Source organism: Adelges cooleyi, unplaced genomic scaffold, assembly GCF_023614345.1.
Source record: "Adelges cooleyi isolate 19-005CV unplaced genomic scaffold, UGA_ACOO_1.1 ACOO_flye_CR_arks_rails_tigmint_CR_PRNA_67, whole genome shotgun sequence".
Lineage (NCBI taxonomy): Eukaryota > Metazoa > Arthropoda > Insecta > Hemiptera > Adelgidae > Adelges > Adelges cooleyi.
This window is the reverse complement of record NW_026096371.1, coordinates 31830-53911: the sequence shown is the minus strand read 5'-3', so window position 1 is coordinate 53911 and position 22082 is coordinate 31830. Positions and strand designations below refer to the sequence as shown.

General features: G+C 34.6%; 1 protein-coding gene across 1 annotated transcript; it reads right to left on the bottom strand.

The window, feature by feature from the left end:
• Positions 1–292: 292 nt before the first annotated feature.
• Positions 293–1083, bottom strand: LOC126845099 (uncharacterized). Its single transcript, XM_050583659.1, has 3 exons — positions 618–1083; positions 413–545; positions 293–345 (listed from the first exon to the last, which is right to left on the bottom strand). Exons 1-3 carry the CDS (start codon positions 903–905, stop codon positions 293–295), a joined length of 474 nt encoding a protein of 157 aa, XP_050439616.1. The 5' UTR covers positions 906–1083.
• Positions 1084–22082: the final 20999 nt, after the last annotated feature.

Genomic DNA, 22082 nt, shown 5'->3' with positions numbered 1-22082 from the left:
AGACTAAACTTAAGGTCCAGCTAAGCTAAGTTCCTTAGTGTTTAAAGGGGGTGCAAAAATTAAAAAACAAAAAAAAAAATGTATTAAAGTTTGCACTTACCTTAAGTCCCTCTAAGTTCTTCAAGTACTGACTGCGCCAGATTATTGTGGTCGTAAGGAGAGGGTTGATTGAAGGGTAGTTTTAAATAAAGAGAAACGGAGTTAAGCTATCACGGATGATTATATTTTAATAAGTGAAAAGTGACAAGTGTGATTAGCACCCGACCACCGCCGACGTCGCGATACGGCCGCGTCAATTGACTAACTCCATATTCATCCGTAACAGCATTCGTTCCATCATTTTACCTAATTTGAATATCATACTTAATTTATTATTATTCTAATTACCGACTGATATTTTTTGGTTACTCACCAAACACGGAGTTGTTCATTAGTTTGAAAAAATCTTTTTCGAAGTCATTGGTTGCTTTCTGTCTTAATTTAGTGTTCAACTCGATATATGGCGCCAGCCAAGCTGATTGATTAAATTTCAACACTCTATGTACCTAAAACCCCGTTAAAATTAATGACCTATTTGTGTTAACTGTTATTATTATTATTATTAATGTTAATCTTACCTTTTCGACATGCAGTCCATTGGCGATCGCCTGTTTAAGGTTTAGGTAATGGCAAACGTAATTGGTTTTTTTGTCGAATGTTGTGAGCAGTTTTTTTACTTTTGACCCCGGCGGACATTTGGTTTCTGGTAAGAAGGGAAGCTCGTTATGCTCATCGTGTAGATGTTCTGGGTATGTTATGTCCACTTTAAATACCAGCCCTGTTGGAGATTTTTCATCCAAATCTTCAAGTCTCCTAAGGAATGTCTCGGGGTCCTCATCCAACCATTGATATCCAGAGTGAGGCATATTCTGGAAAAGGCTTCATCCGTATAAATTGTTGACATCTTGATAAAGAATCCAGCTTTCCGGTTTATTCGGGTCGTATCCAGGCGTCTTTCGGTTGTTAGCCTTAGCATATTTCATAGTCGAGAATGTCATCCCTCCGCGAATACCACGTTCAAAAAATAACATCATCTCATAATCACTTAGAAGCTCCAGCTCTATACCTGTGTACATCAGCATTGATTGAAAGCTGAGTCCAGGGGCAGTGTAGTAATGACAGGGGTCTAATTTGACCGATATATATATTTTTTTTTTTGGTTACTCACCAAACACGGAATTGTTCATTAGTTTGAAAAAATCTTTTTCGAAGTCATTGGTTGCTTTCTGTCTTAATTTAGTGTTCAACTCGATATATGGCGCCAGCCAAGCTGATTGATTAAATTTCAACACTCTATGTACCTAAAACCCCGTTAAAATTAATGACCTATTTGTGTTAACTGTTATTATTATTATTATTAATGTTAATCTTACCTTTTCGACATGCAGTCCGTGGCAATCGCTTGTTTAAGATGTAGGTAGTGGAATGCCAAGTTTATGTAGTGAACTGGGTGTTCTAAGTCCAGATTCAGCACACGTGGATAAGTGTAGTGAGAAAGGAATCAAAATAACTAAAAACTAGTATAATGTAACAATCGCTGAATGACACTGATAAAAAATAATTGACTATACAAAAAAATATGTAAAATATTTACAAAATAAGAGAAAATAAAAACCAAAAATAACTAAATAAAAATAGGTAAAATATTATCAAATTAAGGGGAAAAAGTACATAAAAATAATCAACTATACAAAAAATAAAAATTAGGTAGAAATATTTACAAAATAAGGGGAAAAAAACTGAAGTATAAACAATTAATACAAAATAAGTAATTTGAATAAAACCTAAATCTAAAATTTCATCTAAAGATACGTCATCATCAAGTAACGGTTCCGCCATTCCATAATGTTCATCTGGACCTTGATGCGATGTCTTCATTCTTTTTTTGTTGGGAAAAAGAAGCTTCCTAGATTTTGATAACAAAGACTTATTTTTCTTATTTTTAAGAAATTTTTTTCCAACTTCTCCCATTGTTTAGTATAATGAATTTTGTTATTAATCTAGCTAAATTTACTTATAAATAATTAAAAAAAAAAAAATCCCACCCGGACTTATTTCATTGGCGACACCTTTGTGAATAGCCCGTAAAAGCTGTCCAGATGTGTTATAGGATATCACAGCTGCCTCTACGCGTGTGTTATACGATTTTTTTTTTTTTTTTTTTCCCTGTTTGAATCGTAAACGGCCCCAGAACTCGCCTATTAAGCATTACTTTGGGGCCGCTTACATCGTTTATTGTGAAATCAAACACGATATATACAAAATATTTACAAGTATGAAAAACACAATACATCTCTTAAATTAGACAATTATTACACAAACAATTTTCTAAATTTAGTCTACTAATAAGTTTTGAAATTACAATACATCTCTTAAATTAGACAATTATTACATTTTCTAAGTTAAGACTTCTGTTATTTGGGTTGGTCTTCACCCCGCATCGCAGATGCCGCCGGGCTGGTGACTGCTCCTCTTCTACCCCGCGTCTCAGACGCCGCCAGGTCTCACTTCTTCATCTTGGCCTTCGCTGTTCGATACGCTTCGCATTTCCCGCTGCCGGGATAGTGGTCAGCGTTTCTTTGTCTGGCTTCACACAGAACACAATGCGGTGAGGCTCGGCAATCTTTTGCGAGATGTCCTTCCTCCCCACATGTCATACACTGCTTAGACCTGTCTGGGCCTTTGCATCCCGCTTGCCTGTGGCCGTAGCCATGGCAGTGGAAGCATCGGTCCAGACGTCGTTCTGCTGGTCGAGCACGGCACAAGACCCATCCGATTCTTACTTTCCCCTTCTTACAGATGTCTTTTGCAACTTCTGCCGTCACCGTAACGATTGCCTTTTGTGTTCCTCCGTATGAGGGGGTGATCTTCTGAACACTAACTTCATTGATGTTGGCACCTTCTTGACATATGCCAGCGTATACATCACCGGCTCCGTCCTCCGCGCTGATGTCTCTTATCTCCACAACCTGTTTGTTGGACGATGCTCGAATACCGATGTCAGATCCGAGTAAGTCTTGCGCCGCAGCTTTGAGCTTAAGAGCAGCCTGGCTGGCATCGGCTCCTTTGCCCACTGTGATGGCCAAATGGCCCTCCTTCGTTTTACGCACTGCCTGGATAGAGACGCCCAGAGCATTAAGGTCAATATTGTCCTTAAGCTTCCTGGCTATGTCGGCATAACTACCACCGCCATCGGCCCTAGCGATAACAATCCCTTGTGGTCGAGGAGGTGCAAGTTTGCGTCTTGTCGTCTTGTCTCCAGATTTTGCTGGCTCTTTTTCCTTTTTTTTCTTTCTTTTCTTCTTTACTTTCTTTGTGTCCCGCTCCTTGCCGTCCTCGGGCACCTGGACTGTCTCCAACGGTTTTTCAACGGACGGGCTCGACGTGACTGCCAGCGGGATTTGGGGACCCGTGTCAGTCTCAACGCGTTCGCTGATCCGCTTGAGTAGTACTCCGGTTTTTGAGCACGCGTCTTGTATTACTCGGTTTATGCCTCTTCCTTTCTGTTTTTCTATGCATTCTTGCATAATGCTATACTGCACCCCAAGCTCCCGGAGGTCGGAAGTTTTTAGGGTTGCATGTGCCAGTTTTTCACCATAGTTATTGGGTGACCGAGTCGCCCATAGGTCGTTGAGCGCCGTAACTGTCTTGTCCAGTTCGTGCGCCGTCTCCACTATGTGGTCTGCGATCTCCCCTACTTCTTTCGCACCATCTACCTCTAGAGTAAGGCGGGTGGCCTGTACCAACGCTAGGCGCAGGCCGATCTCGATGGCCACATCGTCGTCCTCCAAGTCCTGTATGTTACAGGACCCAAAGCTCGGCTCCGAGATGGGCTCGTCATCCTTTTTCTTGCGCTTCCTTGGCTGCCGTACGACCGGGGAATCCTCTCTGTTTGGCATTCTGAATGCTTCGTCTTCGTCTAGAGTTTCACCTCCGGAGGAGACTGAGACTTCTGTTCTGTCTTCTTCGGTGATGGGATCTGTTGACACCCCGACATCGATTGTTTTTCTCGCGTAATAAACCGTTTCTCTTTCCCGATTGGTTGCATCTACCAGCTCTTGGTCGATTTTCCAAATCTCATCCCTAAGGGTGTTGAGGATTGGGTCTAATACCTTTATATTATTTATCGTTTCCTCAATTAGCTCCTTTGTTGCGTTGGGAGATTGGCCTTGGGTAAGGTGCCTCTCCAGCCTTTCACAAATCTTAATCATTCTTGTATCCATCTCGTCACACAGCCTAAATGGGCCAAGTTGCTGTAGTCGGGCTAACGCCTTTTTCTCTTCCTCTTCTTTTGCCGCTCGCAGGGCCAAATCTACTTCCACCTGATTGTTGTGGGACCTCCACTTCGCATTTGGTTGGGGGGCCTCCCCTTCGCATCGCCCTTGGTTGGCACCAGTGGGGGCTGGGCTACTAGAGCCCCCTCCAGCGTCCCCTGTGTCATCCGAAGACACTGGGGCGGTAACAATATTTCGGTTGTTGAGACTTTCCATATTGGGTTTTGGAGGGTTGTCCTTCCCTTTGCGTTTTTACCCTACCGCCAGGGTTTGGTCCGTTTGCTGGTGCTAGCAGGTGGACCGGACCTCGTCGACCCCAACCAACTAAGGTAAGGGTCGACTAACGGGTGGAACCTCTTGGCACCGACCAAGTTAATGGCCGGTGAGCCCCCCCACCACGACAAGGTGGGTCCCGCGGGGGGGTGTGTTATACGATTGCCTTTGCGAAAAATTTATACGTTTCCCGCCTAAGTGCTTGTTAATAATACTATTAAATTGCTCACAAACATTATTATCCACATTCATTAGCAAACTATCGGAATGAATGACTAATCTATTTAATATTTGACGAAACTCAGCAGTTATATTACATTTCTTAGCATCCACAGTTAAATTAATTACATTAGGTTTGGGCCCTGTACAGAAATATTTTTCACATCTATCGTGTGCTCCCAAAATATGCCGATAGCCGTTTGCAATATCCTTTTTTAGGCCTATAAATTAAATGAGTTATATTAATTAAAAATTTACAAAGAAAATGAAACTTCAAAAAAAATTGAATAATTACCCATGCATTTCTGAGCTTCTGTTTGATTGTGTAATGAATTCCTGTACTCAATTGATTTTGTAATGGCACTTCTAAATCGTAATAAATTTGATTTTATATGTTTTCTTAAATGTATAGGAATTTTCGTATTTTTTGTTAATGCTGATAATTTAGTACTATAATTTCTCAACAAATGATTACGACACTCAATTTTTTGAATAATTAAAGATGGTCCTATGGCATAATTTCAGCTAATCTTCTAGTGATACTTGAATCACCATCGCCTAATAGAATAATTTATTTTATTTTAAATATAGTTAAAAATACCAACCTCTGTGAACGCCTTTTAGAAATGTAATATTTATTATTAAACATTTATATTTACCGATTAGTTTATTATATTTTAATCCATGTAAACTAACGCTTAATTTAAAACCTTCGGCAATTGCGTCAGCTTCCATACTGGTAGCTCATTTTTTCCAGTTCAAAAAACATACATGTTCTGGAATTGGGACGTGTTTATTTTTTGCTCTTTGACAAACACAACAATACCGATTTCTTATACCAATAAATAAAATTAATTTTGATTTGTAACCAATTATTGTTGCCTGTAAATACAATTTTAATTTGTATAATTAGACGCTTCTAATACCGAATTAATATAATACAATGATTAATAATAACTATTTGGCTAGGCTCTAGCCACTAGTAAGCTAGAACTTCTTACCACTCCTGATAGTGCATCATAGTTAGTTTTATAACTACGTTTACTCCATTGACCATCTGCCACGACCGTACACATTGGTATTCTATCATTATCTATGGATCCACTTTCAAGAGCTAATCGTCTTTCTTCTTTTCCAGCTATTGCCATTTGTTGTTCGGCTATTTTATGGATTTTTTCACTCATATCCCTCTGAGCTTCCGTAAATTTTGTTGAAGACATACAAGGTATATCCATAGTAGCACACACCTCTGAAATTTGGGAATATCCAATACCAACAGATATGGTTGCGCTTACAGCTGCCTCATTAATTGATATATATCTTTCGGGATTTGCCTTTTCAGACTCAATTCTTATAGACAAATTACACATTTCACAAATAAATATAAATACAGAACGAAGTCCATAATTTATTTCTCCGACTAATCGCATATTTATAAACGAACAACCAAACCCTCCTTCATGAACACAACTTTTAATTTGGTCGATTATACAACCAAAATCTACGATCCGTCGACCTGAATATTTGTACTCTTTATTTGATCTAAAGCCAAAGTAAATTTAATTGAAAAAAGGATAATTTTATATCTGCAAATGTATTAACAAATACTATTAAAAGTACTTACTCTGGGGCATCCGATACTGTCTTTTCGACTGTCAATGTTGGATATGTGCTACTTGTCCCTTCACAAAAATCAAAATCTCCAATGCTAGGTCTACAAAATTAGTATTTTTTTATTAATGAAAAACTAACTATAAAAAAAATGTTTAATTGTATATTCGTGAATATTACGCGGTAGGTTCGTAGACTGAGTAACCAGCTTCAGGGGTCGCATTTCCATCACCATATGGCAGTGCGTTTATGTTATCGCTATTACAAAAATTCAGGAAAGGTATTATTTTATATTACTTAAAGATTTAACAAATTATGTATAAATATATGTATGCGATTACCGCCGAACATCATCGATATCTCTTGAAGTTTCTGACTCGGAATAATCAACGTCCACTGACTGATTATTTGGATCTTGTTCTTTGTCTATTCCCCTTAAAATTTTTTGACTCGATCTAAAAAAAACATTTATTAAAATTTCTTAAAAGTTCTTAAATTGAAGAAAACCGTCTTGAAATTTGCATTTATTATTAATGTAACATACGGCGTAGGTTTATCTGTCATGGTTGTTTGAGGTTCAATATATGTACTTTCGTCGCTGTAAGTCTGTGAGTCTATGCTTCCACTTAAAAATATAAAACCAGATCAAATTATAATTTTTTATTTTGCTAGAATTCGCTACAAAGTATTACCTGTCATATTCTGTTGCTTGCGATGTTTCTGAATGAGAATGTTGCACGTTGTCTGCTACCCTTTAGGTCCATTTTCAATAATAAAATTATAATCAACATGTAGTATAATACACTAATTTTCATATTACAAATTATAATTAACTTACTTTTTTTTATGTCTAAATGAATTTAACAATCTTCCGAGTAATTTCCTTTTTTTTATTTTTGTTTTGATTCACGAGATCTATTATTTTCTTTCCAACTGTGTTTCGAATTATCCATAATAATTTAAAATTGTAACAAAATAAAAGTAAACTGTACGCGATCGTAAACGTGAACGTAGTATTTTGTTTTCATATTTTCATTATTATTAAATACCTACTGCAAGATTATTATAGTCGTAAATTGTAATAAGAGAGAATTTGTCATGAATAATCCTTGAGACTTAGAATGGAAGCGATCCTCTGTACAAGTTATAGCTGAATCTATAGCAATAAAGTAAGTTTTAATTTTATACTGCAATTTTAGATCTGTAAACGTATGGTCTTCAGCTGTTTCTCCTGACATTAATTTTTTCTTTCTGCTGCGTTGCATAGGTAATGGTGTAAACGTAAACTCCGATTTATTCATAAATGTAGTTGCTTCATGGCACAAATCTTTAAATGCGCCATCAGACCTTAACATTTTGATGCTGCTCGTAACTGCTTGAAGACTATTTACTGCCCCTAATAAATCAATACCTGTACTTTGAAATATTTTTGTCACTGGGTCTAAAATATCAAATAGTTTTTTATAACAAATTAATGTCAAAACAAATCTCTCTGACAAAAAGAAATCTATTAACCCTGTGGCTTTAGATCTGGCTTTAAAGTCAGATATTTCAATTTTTTTTATCTGTTCTAATGTATCAACAACTATGTCATACGTTAATAATACTGTATTTAAAGCTGATGAGTATGACATCCAACGAGTTGTTTCTACTCTTTTATATCTAAGCACTCTGCCTTTAGGATTTTTTTCTTTTTGCATATTTTCATAAATTGCAACACGCTTTTTGCTAGTTGAAATTAGTGCATACAGCTGCTCTAGATTCCCAAATGTATCAACTGCATTAGCTGAACAACTCGACATTTGAACAACAACCAAAATGAGTCTATGTGCATGGCACCAAGTGTAAATCGCTGCTGGGTTTATTTCTCTGATTAAAGCTTGTAGTCCTTCGTATTCACCACACATGTTGCTGGCCCCATCATAAGACTGGCCAACAAGCAATAATTTCCAGTTCAAATCATTTTCTATGCAAATTTCTTGGAACACGGAAAATAGTTTTCGACCGGTGGTTGTAGATATTTCTTTAAGTCTTAATAATCGTTCTCGTTTAACTGGAGTTTGTTCATTTAAACAAATATAACGAGTTATAAATGCCAGTTGTTCTCTTCTAGAGCTATCAAACGTAGTATCAATTGAAATACTAAAAAAATTGTTATGATTTAACTCATTTTTTATAGATTTTTTTATACATCTTGAAACAGAATTGATTATTTGATTTTGTCTCTGCCATGAAATAAAGTTAATTTGATTTCTTCCATGTATTTGAAGACGGTCTATATAAACAGCCAAGCTAGGAGAGAATTTGCATAAAAGTTTAACTAAGTCTTTAAAATTGCCTCTTATTTGCTCTGGCCAGCCTTCTCGATGACCGCGAAACGGTAAAGAATGTTGTCCAAGAAACAGTGTTATGTCAATTAAAATATGAACTATTTCACGATTTTCTGCTACTTGTTTTCTCTTACATGCATACAATTGTGGAAGAACAGCCATTGATGAACATTTCATTTTCACAATGATTGAAGCATTGATATGAACTTCAGTTTTTTCATGTACACTTATATCTGTAAGACGTTGCCATGCGTGAAATCCATCATAAATCCAAGATTTCTGAGCATTCTTACCAAAGAACATACAGTGTAAACAAAAAATTCGCTTACTACTCAGAGAATAACTCAACCAATCTCTCCAAAGACGACCTCCATTTGGTAAATATTTATAGTACTGATCACTATTAAAACGATGTCCATGCTCTTGTGGGAAATTGCCACCAGGAAGTTCATGTTTCTCAGGCTGAAATGGTTTACGAATCAGAGTCATTTTTTCTTCCAATGATAAATGTTTGACTGATGTAAATAATTTTGGATCAAATGATAAAATGTTAAAACGTTCTGTAACAAAGTAATAAAGTAAAAATTATTATTAAAAACGAAATTTTATTATAAATAAATTATATATTATTTAAATACATTATTATAATAATTAATAATATTTAACCATGTCTAAGGCATGTTTGGAGAGCAGAAGGAAGTGAAATAAAAGAAATACTACACAAGAAATTAAATAGAAAAAGACCTTGTCTTTTACGTGGTCTTCTACCAAATCAAAAAAAGTTCAAAACCCAAACATACTTATGTACATAAGTACATTCATGCAGCTTTAACAGCAATACATTTACCGTTTTAATTCTTCATCACAACACTATTAGTATTATCAACAGAATGAAGTTAAACTTAAAATCGATTATCCTAGTCTGTCTCTGAATACAAGAATATATAACATTTATTATATTTACCTATAGAGGACGACTCAATGTTAATAATTGAGGTTTTGCTGTTTACATCATCTACTGTTACAGGAGATTTTTGTATAGCTAACAATTCATGGCCACACTGTTCATCTAGTTGTAAAGTAAATAAATATATAATTGTAGTTTAATTTATAATAATTGCTAATTATCAAATAAACTTATGACACTTTAATAATGTTTACCAATGAATGAAGTTTGAGTCTCGATATTAATTGGAGTATTGCTCTTTACATCATCTACTGTTACAGGAGATTTTTGTATAGCTAACAATTCATGGTCGCACTGTTCATCTAGTTATAAAGTAATACAATATAATAATATTTTTATTATATTTACCATTGGATGGGGATTCAATCTCAACATCAATAATAGAATCACTGTTTGCATTATCTACCGTTTTATTACAAATATAATATCTTCATGCATTTTAGCTGAAATAAAATAATTATAAAACAAATATAATTAGTACAAACAATAATTTTGAGTATATAACTGTAGGTATTAATAATATTTTAATTAGGAATTCTTTTATACAATATATTTGTTTAAACTAGGTATGTATTCTTTTGATATTCTCTAATCATTTTATTTTAATTCTAATTTTATTTTTCTTTCATGAAATTTTTTTTTAGATATGATAGAATAGGTATTAATAACTGAATGTTACAGTAGTCAAGGTGCCTTAATAGTTATAATTAATTATTTCTACATATTTATCATTTGCTTACTTTTAGATATTGTTAGTTATATTATGTTTTAACTTACATCTTTTTAACATAAGGTACAACGTAAAACACAACCACTAAAAATTAAATTTCAATGTTTTATCATATTTTCAAGAAATTAGTGTTTAAAACAATTTTTTTATTTTAAGAATCTTTTCAATGGGGTTTTCTTTTTTATCTTTTTTTTATTTACACTTACTTTTATTTTCGATATTCCATTAAAACCAAGTTCATATATTCAAATGCTTACCCAAACTAATACAAATTTTAAATAAAATATTTTTTTTTTTGCTCATACACATAAGCAACTATAGAAAAAAATAAGCTAAGATTGAAAGACTAAATTTAAAATTTAAATATCATTAAAAATATATGGGAAAATAAAAAAATTATCATTTTGAAACATAATCTAAAAATCCTACCTATCTATTAAAATTATAAAAAACCGTGATAATAATACTATAAAAAAGTTTTAAATAATACAAAGTACAAACTTTTTTTGCATGGACTGGTATTATCCGACTTCGAGTCAGTTTTCTGGAAAAAACTTTTGACGTCCAAACAAATATTTTTTGTTTTTAATTTGGCCACTATACATGAAGATAAATGCTTGTTCCAATTGGTTTTCTTTAAACCTAGTTTGTTTTTCCCGCACGCACAAATCAAATCAGAAACAGCTGACATATTAATATTTAAAAATCGTTTAAAAATTAAAATTCAACAGCGTACTGTTTGTCACGGAGTACGGACTACACACATCAGTGGTACGACTGTCACAGTAGAGATACTTGGTTCAAAACACAATCAATTTATTTATTTTATAAACAAAATATGGGATTTTTCGATTATAATATACACATATTTAAATAATGACATTCCTTATCGCAATTATTGTTTTGTACCGCAGTTCGTATTCACCCTTTTCCCTTTCTACCTACAATTGCTAGAATATTGAAGGAAACCAATTCTATTTTTAATTCGTATTTATGTGGAAATATTGCGTACTGGATACGAGTATATAAAATTATTTAATAATAAATTCTAAAATAGTATCAACGTAAATAAATATTAACTTTTTTAAATGGTATTGCGAGTACCTATTATTGCAACGGGATTATTGACTATCGTTATCTCGGACCTTTCTGGGAAACAAACCCGGTTAAATACTGAACTGTATAATAATAATACGTAAAATTATATTTATTAATAATGCACGATAATACTCAACAGGAATGTACTTTAGACAGTTTTGAATTTTGACATTAAAATAAATAATTTTATTACAACTAATATGTACAACAACATACATTCCTGTTATTGCAGCACCAGTCAGTGGACACCCACCCACCCCGAAATTTCAGGTGGTTCAAATGAAGCACATGAAGTACGTATGTCTTGATGAAATCGTTCTCCTTGTTCTTCGCTGTAGTCTCCAAGATTTTCAGGAAAGTGGTCCAGGTGAGAATCCAGGTAGTGTAATTTGAGATTCATCAAGCAACCCAAATTTTAGTAGTTTGCCATCTATTCTTCAATTAAAGTCTCGTAATTCTCACTTTCATTATTTCCCAAAAAATTCTGTGAAACATTATTAAAACTTACCCAAGCTGCTCTGCTCCGTGTCGCTCATTTTTTCAACAAAATTGGCGTTATTAAATAAAGTCCTAATTTGGGGTCCATCAAAAATTCCCTCTTTTAACTTTGCATCACTTATCGCTGGAAACTTTTCTCTTAAATACTGAAAACAATCACCATCTTTGTCAAGATCTTTGACGAACTGTTTTATAAGACCCAACTTAATATGCAGTGGTGGTAAATTTCTAGGTTCAATGTATAAAAAACATTTGAGTCAACTAATGCAAAAATCTTTATACCATACTTTGATGGTTTGTTGGGTATGTACTGGCGAAGGAACATCGACCACGGAAAGCTTCTAATTTTTCGTCTAGAGTAACATTCGGTCCTGGTGAAAAGTTCGATTTACAGTTTAGAACAAATTGATCAAAAATCTCGCGTATTGAGGCAATTTTGTCAATTCGTTAAAAATAAAATATATAATATAATTATAATACATTAATTGTAACGCAATGCATATAATAGTTATTATTTCATTATAATTAAAAAACAAACGTAACCACTATTTATTTACATAGGTAGTCATAAAACATAATAGTCATATAATAAAATACATTGATAAAAAAAATATATATAATACATGTTACTTTAAGCACTGTTTACTGTCCTTTAAATAGTATAAGTTTGTTATACCAATTCTTTAGTGATTCTGCCTCAGACATTTCTTTAGATAAATAATTTATTTGCAATTAAAACAAGAATTAATTATTGATTTCATTAATAACATGACATGGTTATTTTCAGGTTCAAAATCAAAATTATAAAATTTAATACTCGAATATTTTTTAATTAGATCCAAAAATTTTAAACTTTTACTAACTACTAACAATTTATTGATTGATTTGTGGCCAGATTGATAAACTCTTATATTTTTTTCAGTCTGCGTGTACAGTTTAATTAAATCAGAACTTGGGTATGACAAACCACCTTCATCCCTCAAATTAAATAAAGATTTTAAATAATTTTTTTTTCTCCGAAAAGTGCATTAACACAGACGTCACATTTTATTTTAGTTTCTAACTGATGTGCAACAAATCCAGCTTTATAAATAATAGCATCTTCGGAGAATGATGATAAGGAATTAGCATTGGCAATATAGTCATGGTCTTGTAAATGCAATTGTTCCGTATCAAGTTCAACATCAATATTACGTAGAAGACATGTTTCGTTTATTTAGTCCGTCGGTTCTTTCGTTTTAACACTGGAGGTATTCAGTATACTTACCAGTATATTTGCTCTTGAGGTATACAAATTCCTAATCCACCATCACGAATTGTGGCATGCAATTAATTTACGATAAGTTGAACGGAATTGACGAGCTGTGGGATTATTATTGTGACCTCCGTGAGATTTAACTGATCCAAAAAACAGTTCAAAGTGATCTTGACTAAACTTATAAATTGGTAAAAATGTCAGTTTTTACAGTGTAATTAATAGTGAACGTAATTGTAATAGCGATTCAAAATAAATAAAAAAACCCAGAAAACCAGTTTTTCTATTTAAATTTAAAACTAATTGTCCATCTAGAAATTTTAATGACTTGACATAAGATGAACATTTTTTATGAATTCGCCTATCTCTTAATAATATTTTGAACATAATGCTTTTTTGTAACCAAAACCATTCCGTGATCGTGAAATAAAAATACGAAATGCATCATTAAACATATTTAAAAACGTTATTGTTGCTCTTGCATTTTGGAAGTCTTCTAAATTCAAGTTATTCTTACAGAAATTTAGCGCAGTGGCTAAGTTCGGCTAAGTAATTGGGCGGCGAGCTTAACCTTCATTTTTTGTTTAGAAAAAAATACATGTTGTTTTTTAATTTATTTGATAAGTGGCAATTTTCATTTTCTTATAACACCAACAGTTTTTCAATAAATGCATAATCTATGATTTTATTATTATTATCTAGAAATATCTTTTTTTTCTCCAACTGCCGGAGGCGATGGTCTAACGATTGCAGGTGTAAAAATATTTATAGGCATAAAATATATCTAATTTTTAACACAGCAAACACATAGTTCAACAGAAAAAGGGAAAAGTGCTAAAAATAAAACGATAAATAGACATCGACTAAATTATTACAATATATATATATATAATGTTGTTCTGAAACAAAACATGATTTTACAGAAAACGTCGTTTACCTAATGTAATTAGAAAAAATAGAAAATCTATTAAAACCGAAAACAACCCATTACAAACAAATTAAGTTTAGTTTTGATCATTTTGACACAGTTAACACATATTATTCCAACGAAAAAAGGGAAAAATGCGAAAAAATGATAATTAGACATCGATTATATTATTACAATATATATTAAATGTTGTTTTGAAACAAAACATGATTTTATAGTAAAACGAAAGTATCGTTTACCTAATGTAAGTAGAAAAAATAGAAAGACGAGTAAAACCGAAATCAACGCATTAAAAATAAATAAGTTTAGTTTTAATAAACAACAAACAAGTTAAGAAAATAATATATCGGGAAAAGGGCGTAACAGGTGGGGTTCTATGGGTTTAGAGAGTAGAAATACGGAGTAGAAATCAGCTTACGATAAAGTACTGTCGATTGGTTATCAAAGTTCAACACATAATATCCAAAATGTTTTCCTGTGATAAGTGTAAAAAATCGTTTGCGTTTAAACATGGTTTAACGCGTCACCAGAAAACCCACGATGGTGTCAGGTTTTCTTGTCGGTTATGCTCAGCGTCGTACGTTCAAAAGAATGATTTGTCCAACCACGTGCAGAACAAACACCGTAAGTAAAAAATTTTAAAAAATAACGAAAAAGTAAATAAAAACTAATCTAAGATCGATTTAATTAAAGATCTGGTCAAACACGGTATCGATTACAAGGAGGCAATGGGAGTACCCATAGGTATGTTGATAAACGAACCGTTAACAATCGGTATGTCATAACAATAAAGATATACACTAATAACACATTACGTTAGGAAACAACCAATTAGTAATACTATAATTTGTTCATTAGACAATGCGGCGGGCCCATCTAGCCAGCGAATTCGGATAACAAAAGAACCACTTGTTCCACAGGCGATAACTCAGCCAAATTGAAACGCATGAAAAAAACAAGACTCATGACAGTTAATACTCCTGGCTTTATGGAAATTTGAACGGCTCTAAAAGATAACATTCGATGGTTTTACCGGAAAAACGTTGATCATGAGATTAGTTATAGAAAGTTTCTAGATTGTATTAAAGGTGAGCTAACCGATACGCTACAGAATTGTGTACGAGTGAATCCAATTAAGTTCAACCTTAAGTTGGAGGCCACATACAACATCCCACACCAAGATAACTCCGCTGAAAACCGATCATTTAAAACGAAAGCCACCGAACTGTTTGAAGACACCGACATAGAAGCAGTCATCGAAGAATCTTTTAATATCCTACTCACAGAAGAAGAGGGGTATGCCGAGAAAGGAAGCGGATTTTCACTTATGGCAATCGACGGTCTCTTTCTAGGTGTATAGAAGTACACACCACTCGGTGGATCGTCATACATTCCCCTACCTGCAGACATACGATCCAAATACGCTGTCGTTAACCCACAAAACCACGACAACAGATGCTTTAAATGGGCAATATTAGCCAAACGGGTTAACGGAGTGCACAAAGAAAGGATTGGGACAAAATACACATCAATCGAAGACCACTACGATTTCACAGGTATAGGTGCCATGAAAACAACATAATTAAACACATTGTATATCCATTACGCGTCGTGCAAGAAGAAAAAAATGACCACCACGACTTACTTATTGTGACAAACAAAGAGGGTGATAGCCATTATACATGTATAAGGAACTTCAGTGCATTAATTCAGAGGCAACAAACGAAAAACTGCTCAAAAATGATATATTGTAAGCGGTGTTTTACTGGGTTCAATTTTATACCAAAGATCCACATGCCGCACGGGCGAGAAGCACTGGATCAACACAAAAAAATCTGCGGTGAGCACAAACCAGCACTTCCACTCATGCCCGAACCGGGGTCAAAACTAAAATTTGAATCATGGGAGAAGACCCAAAGAGTTCCCTTTGCCATTTACGCAGACTTCGAAAGCCTTTTAGTGAAATCTGAAGACCACATGGGCAAGAATACACAAGTTATACACGAACATAAGGCTATGAGTTATGGATTTGTTGTCAAAGCTGCAGATAACATACCAAAAGAATTGTTAGATGCACATAATATCAGACAGTCGGTAGTCTTGTTCTGAGGGACAAAAGATTCAGGGCCGAACGAGGTGGATCGTCGTTTTTTAAAAGACGTGTCTGTGGAAGCTGAAAAAATTGCAGAATTGCTGAAAACAAACGTCGCCATCAAGATGAGCGAAGAGCAGACCTCCATACACATGGCCAAAACTCAGTGTGATCTCTGCAAGTGTCCGTTTACCAAAGAAAACCAAAAAAACCGCTGACCACGATCATCTTACGGGGGATTTCCGACAAACACTGTGTAACAAGTGAAACTTAAAACGGTGAATTTCGTCCCTTGTTTTTTTCACAACTTAAGTTTTTATGATTCACATTATCTCATAAAACAGCTTGGAAACACAGACAAAAGGATTACCGTTATACCGAACACAGAAGAACAGTTTATTTCATTTTCTAAATATGTTACTAACACTTTTTCTATACATTTCGTTGACAGCTTTCGGTTTATGGGATCAAGTTTGGCTGCCCTGACTACCAATTTACGCAAATGTGACATAGGGTTATTCAAGGAAACAACCAAGACATTTGCCGGATGTGATTTAAGCCTAGTTACTCAAAAATCTTTTTACCCATACTCTTACACGTGTGACTGGGATAGATTAGAAGAAACAAAGCTTCCGCTTAAAGACGCATTCTTTAACGAGCTAACCGAATCCCATATAAGTCAAAACGATTACGACCATGCTGTGAGAGTGTGGCATTATTTCAAATGCAAAACTTTGGGAGAATACTCAGACATTTATTTAAAAATTGATACAGTAATTTTATGCGACGTTTTTGAAGCTTGCCGTGACTTATGCATGAGAACGAATTTCACTATAACGTCATTAAGAGACATTTTAAGGACCGCGTATACATAATATACGGTGATACAGGTAAGAAACCGATTATAAAGTAATGCTAGTTAATCATTTGTTTTGTATACATAAATTATAATAAGTATTATTATTTTAGATTATCTCGTCTACTTAGTTAGGACTGCAGATTTTTATGCTGAGGTGTCGGCGAACCCTGAGCTACTCAAATGGTTTGATACCTCCAATCTTCCCCACAATCATCCAGCCTATTCTGTCGCTAAGAAAAAAATCCCCAGACTGTTTTCTGACGAGACCAACGGGTTAACTATCTACGAGTTTATCAGTCTCAGACCAAAAACATATGCCTTTGAAAAGGAGTCAGTGGATGCACAGTGGACGACGGATGAAAAAATTAAAGCGAAAGGCATCAAAGGTCACGTGGTAAAACATCACCTGACAATAGAAGACTTTAAAACCTGCCTGTTTTTGGAAGAAGAAGACACAATTGACAATGCTAAGGCCACAGCTCGGACAGACGGGAGAGCCGTACTCCAACACATTCACGAACAGGGGACCGCCGCCGCCGCCACCACCGTCAAGTACCCTACGTACACACCTTATAGGGAATATATTTCTATACGGTCATTTCAACATGAAATTAAAACAATAAAAACAATGAAAATGACACTAAATTGGCACGATGGCAAACGTGTTATTTTACCTGATATTCTCATACGCTCGCTCACGGCCATTACAAATTAACGTGAGTAACCTTTTACACGACCGCTATATACATATATATATATAATACTATAGATACTTAAAGATTTATTTATTTATATTTACAGTGAGCAACAATCCGGTAGCGATGATGAAGAAATGAATGAGACGATGTGATCGTCTACCTACTCCGTTTTCATTAACAGTTTAACGAACGGAATAATACCATTTAAATAAACAATGACGTACTTTTCATAATATTATTACTTGTATTATTATTGTAATTATTTTGTGTGTTTATTACCTATCAAACATGTGAAATGTCTTGTAAATAATCATTAATGTTACAAAAAATAATAATGTATTATAACAGTTCACCAAACAAAACTATTATGTTTAATGGTAATTAATTATACGATATTGTAGTTAACCATACTCTAAGTCATTATTGTTATTTTTAGTATTAGTAGGTGAAGTAGTAATAAAATTAAAACAAATAAATGTAAAGAAAACTAGTAATTTCGTTTATAATTATGTCATTATTATTATAATAAAAACATATTGTTTGCATTTAAAAAAAAAAAAAAAATACAAATATTAGTATAAAATTGGGTTTTAATATGTACATAGAAAAAAATTAACAGATAAATAAAATAAAAAAATAAAAAATACATAAGAAATCAACATAAAATAATAGACTAATTAATAAGCCTATTAAATAGGTTGAATATTATATTATGTGACGGGACATTGGAAAAATGTTCTTCCACGGCAAAAACATCTGACTGATACGTCTTAAACTGGGATAATTCATGAATTAATCTAATTTGATTGGGTATTTCCCGGGTAGCCGAAACCACACGCACAAAAGTAGCCTCAGGATTGAGGCACGTCGATCTCTCCGTATTACATACGAACATAGACCGACGCGTTACCCTCCCTGAGGGTAAGATTATGCGCATGGTCGCCACCCGGTAACTGTCCCAAACAGAATTGTTTTGCCATCGATTGAGGAAAAACAAAATCTCCTCCATCGAGTAACAAAAAAAATTAGCTCGTACCAGGTCCCCCGTGTTGAACCCAACCGAAGCCATTGCATCGTAAAAAATGTACCTGAGCGTCCTGTAGCGTACTCGGCGGTAATAAGGGACTGGGTCACCGCACGCTAGTGAGCAACTTGCGTCCAATGGCCAGGTATCTGAGTAGAGTGTCCTTAGGGTTGCATAAGTTGTGGAGTCGGGCCCGTGCATGACGTGAAATATTACAGCTTCGAACGACGCATGTTCACTCGCCGACCACCGATCTCGGAACAAGTAGGCGCCCGGCCACGGAAAGTCTTCTAGAGAAACTTCAGCCGAACGTATTCTCCTTTCCATATCACCGCTATAGTCCACGACGTAGTCCATATCTCCATCGGTAATGGGCACTAAAAATAATAAATACAAATTATAAATTTTATTTTGTAGAAGTATAGGAAACGAGCAACCATTACGTTTAGTGATAAAATTAGATCTTTTAGGTAGACGGTGGAAAATATAATTTAAATAAATACCCCTTCAGACCCATCGGTGTCGTACTCCTCTTCCTCTTCCTCGCTGGTTTCTTCCTCGTCGGTTTCATCAGGCCATCAGACTCAGTTTCACCGCAGCCACAGTCGGCCAAACCGAACGCTTCGACAAACTCTTCGCGGGACGACAACGTTACCTCCAGGTCCTCGTTTTCAACCGCGGTTGAACACTTATCAATAAATACTTTAGGTTGCATTTTACAGAAGCGAAATGTCCGGTCGATGACGTAAAAATGATACTTCAGTCGAGCAGAACATTTGCAACTGATAAATGTACACTAATCGAGAACGGTATTTATGTCCAACTAAAGAACTCTTAAAAGGCTTCACTGGCCGAAAAAAGGTGGTATCGATCAAGGGAAATATATTTAATATCCGCTTATACTAATAATAATTAAACACACATTAGGTATAATATAATAACATATAGTTTTCTTTCAAAAAATAGTGTAGTTTATGTATACAATTATGAATAACACGAGTGAAACGAAATAGGTAGTAACAAGTTATAATATTAAGGCATTCGTATAATCGATTACTATAATTAGGTAACTGTGCATAGATTATCGGTGACCCGCGCACGTCTTATTATATAATATTTTTCAAACACCATTTTCTTAATGATAAAACTCTATAAAATGTACATTGTGTTGAAACCGAATTAATATAAAACAGACTACAGGGATATGAATCTTGTGTGATTGACAACTCGTCTAGGCGTGGACATAAAAAGTCTTCCATGTTAATTATTTCCCGGTCCGAAAGAAACTCGAGTAAAATTGTTCGTTTTTGTAATCCCTTTACATAAATTATTTGAAACGGTAGAGCCTTAAGTATAGTCGGTATGTCACTGCTATCGACGTCACCAACGTCCAGTGGTATTTTATGATAGTGTTTTTCAAGCCAGCGATTAACACCCCGGGACTTTGGGTCTTGGGCCATGCACGACGAATATTTAAATATCCAATGACCAAAACTTAGATTTTCATTGCATATTACAGATAACTCTTTAATCAGGTATTTAGAATCAGGTCCAAGAACACATTGGAAATCTATTATGGCAGATGTCATATTGATATATACTTGTAGACTTGGAATACAATCTGTGGACTTGTAACAGTACCCAGCCGTTTTTTGTGACTGAAGTTTATTTTATCAAATCTTTGCTTTTTATCCAAGAATTATGTACGGCTCCAAAACCCATCCATTTCACTAATACTTTATCCCCCCTCCTCTTTATTATTTTTTGAACAAGATAATCATCGGGAAATTGAGTCTTTTTTAACTCTTCAGTGTAAAAACCCCCCATTATGGGATTATGTTGATAATCTTCTAGTAAATACGTTACGGGTCTGGTCGGACAAACCTTAATTATTGTAAAGACTTCATATGACCAGTTAACCCCAAAGCTTTTATCGAACACGGCCTTCCGGGCACTGATCCTTAATTTATCGCCTACCTGGAATTTGGGTATGGAGTATTTACAATTCGAGCGATTATGTATAATGACTTTGCTTGGATCGTGTTCTGCTTGTAATGGGCTCATTCGTATAGTACTGTGTTTAGAATTATTGTAATCGTTTACAATAGAGTCTAATATAGGAACCCATTTATGATTGCCCTGAGCTGTGAATTGTCTATATAGTCTCAGTTTAAGTGTTAAATTCAGTCGCTCACAAATCGAAGCTTTGAGATTACTGTACGTCGAATAATGATTAATATTATACTTGGCCATGAGCGCAGCGAACTTGGAGCTGTAAAACTCTCCACCGTTGTCCGATTGAAGATTTTTTATCTTTTGCTCAATATAGGTTCTAAAGCTTTAACGACTTCTCCGGTAGACTTGGTTTTAAGTGGTTTCGCCCATTCAAATTTAGTGAAACAATCGATTATAACCAAAATATATTTGAAGCCCCTGTTTTCTCTGGAATAGGGTATCATTTCTACTAGGTCAATTTGTATTAGGTCGTCACGACCCTTTAGCACTACAGAACGCCTAGGATGTATTAACCTGCGAGGTCTATGCAATTCGTCGGCAATTTGTTTTTTAGACATTTGGAATTTTTTTAATTATTTTGGCCTCGTAAAGTTCTTCAAAAATAGAAACTATTTCGTTTCCGTGTGCAGTATTCCCGGCCGCTTGTGAAGATAATAATAACCGTAATCTATCGATTAACTCATCGGCACTGTTCCAATACTTGTACGAATTTTCAATGTTTTCATTCAAAGTCAACTCTAATCCTTTAGCGTTCTTGAACAATTTAGAAATTATATTAGTGTATTTTCTTCCCCCCTGTTTTATTTTACTATTTTACAGATGAGCAGAGGTTTGAATTAAAATTTGCAAATCGCTTTTAGTGTAAGCAATCGGATTTTTTGAGAATATCAGTTGTACCAAACCCGGTGTTAATTGATATAAAATACCATCAATTCGGATACTGGCACTGGATGTGTTATACTCAACCACTTTATCACCGTATATTACGGTACCCATGTCCATTTTCTTAGGACGGTAAATCTTATCTTTATTTTCTGATATTAACCATTCTGCTACTTTGTGATTTAAATATTCTATTTGGTCGGTTGTATACTCGGAGGGATGTTCTTTAAAACTTGACTCAAAGACGTTAATTGCCCGCGAATAATCTTCTTCGCCGGAGTAAGAGGAC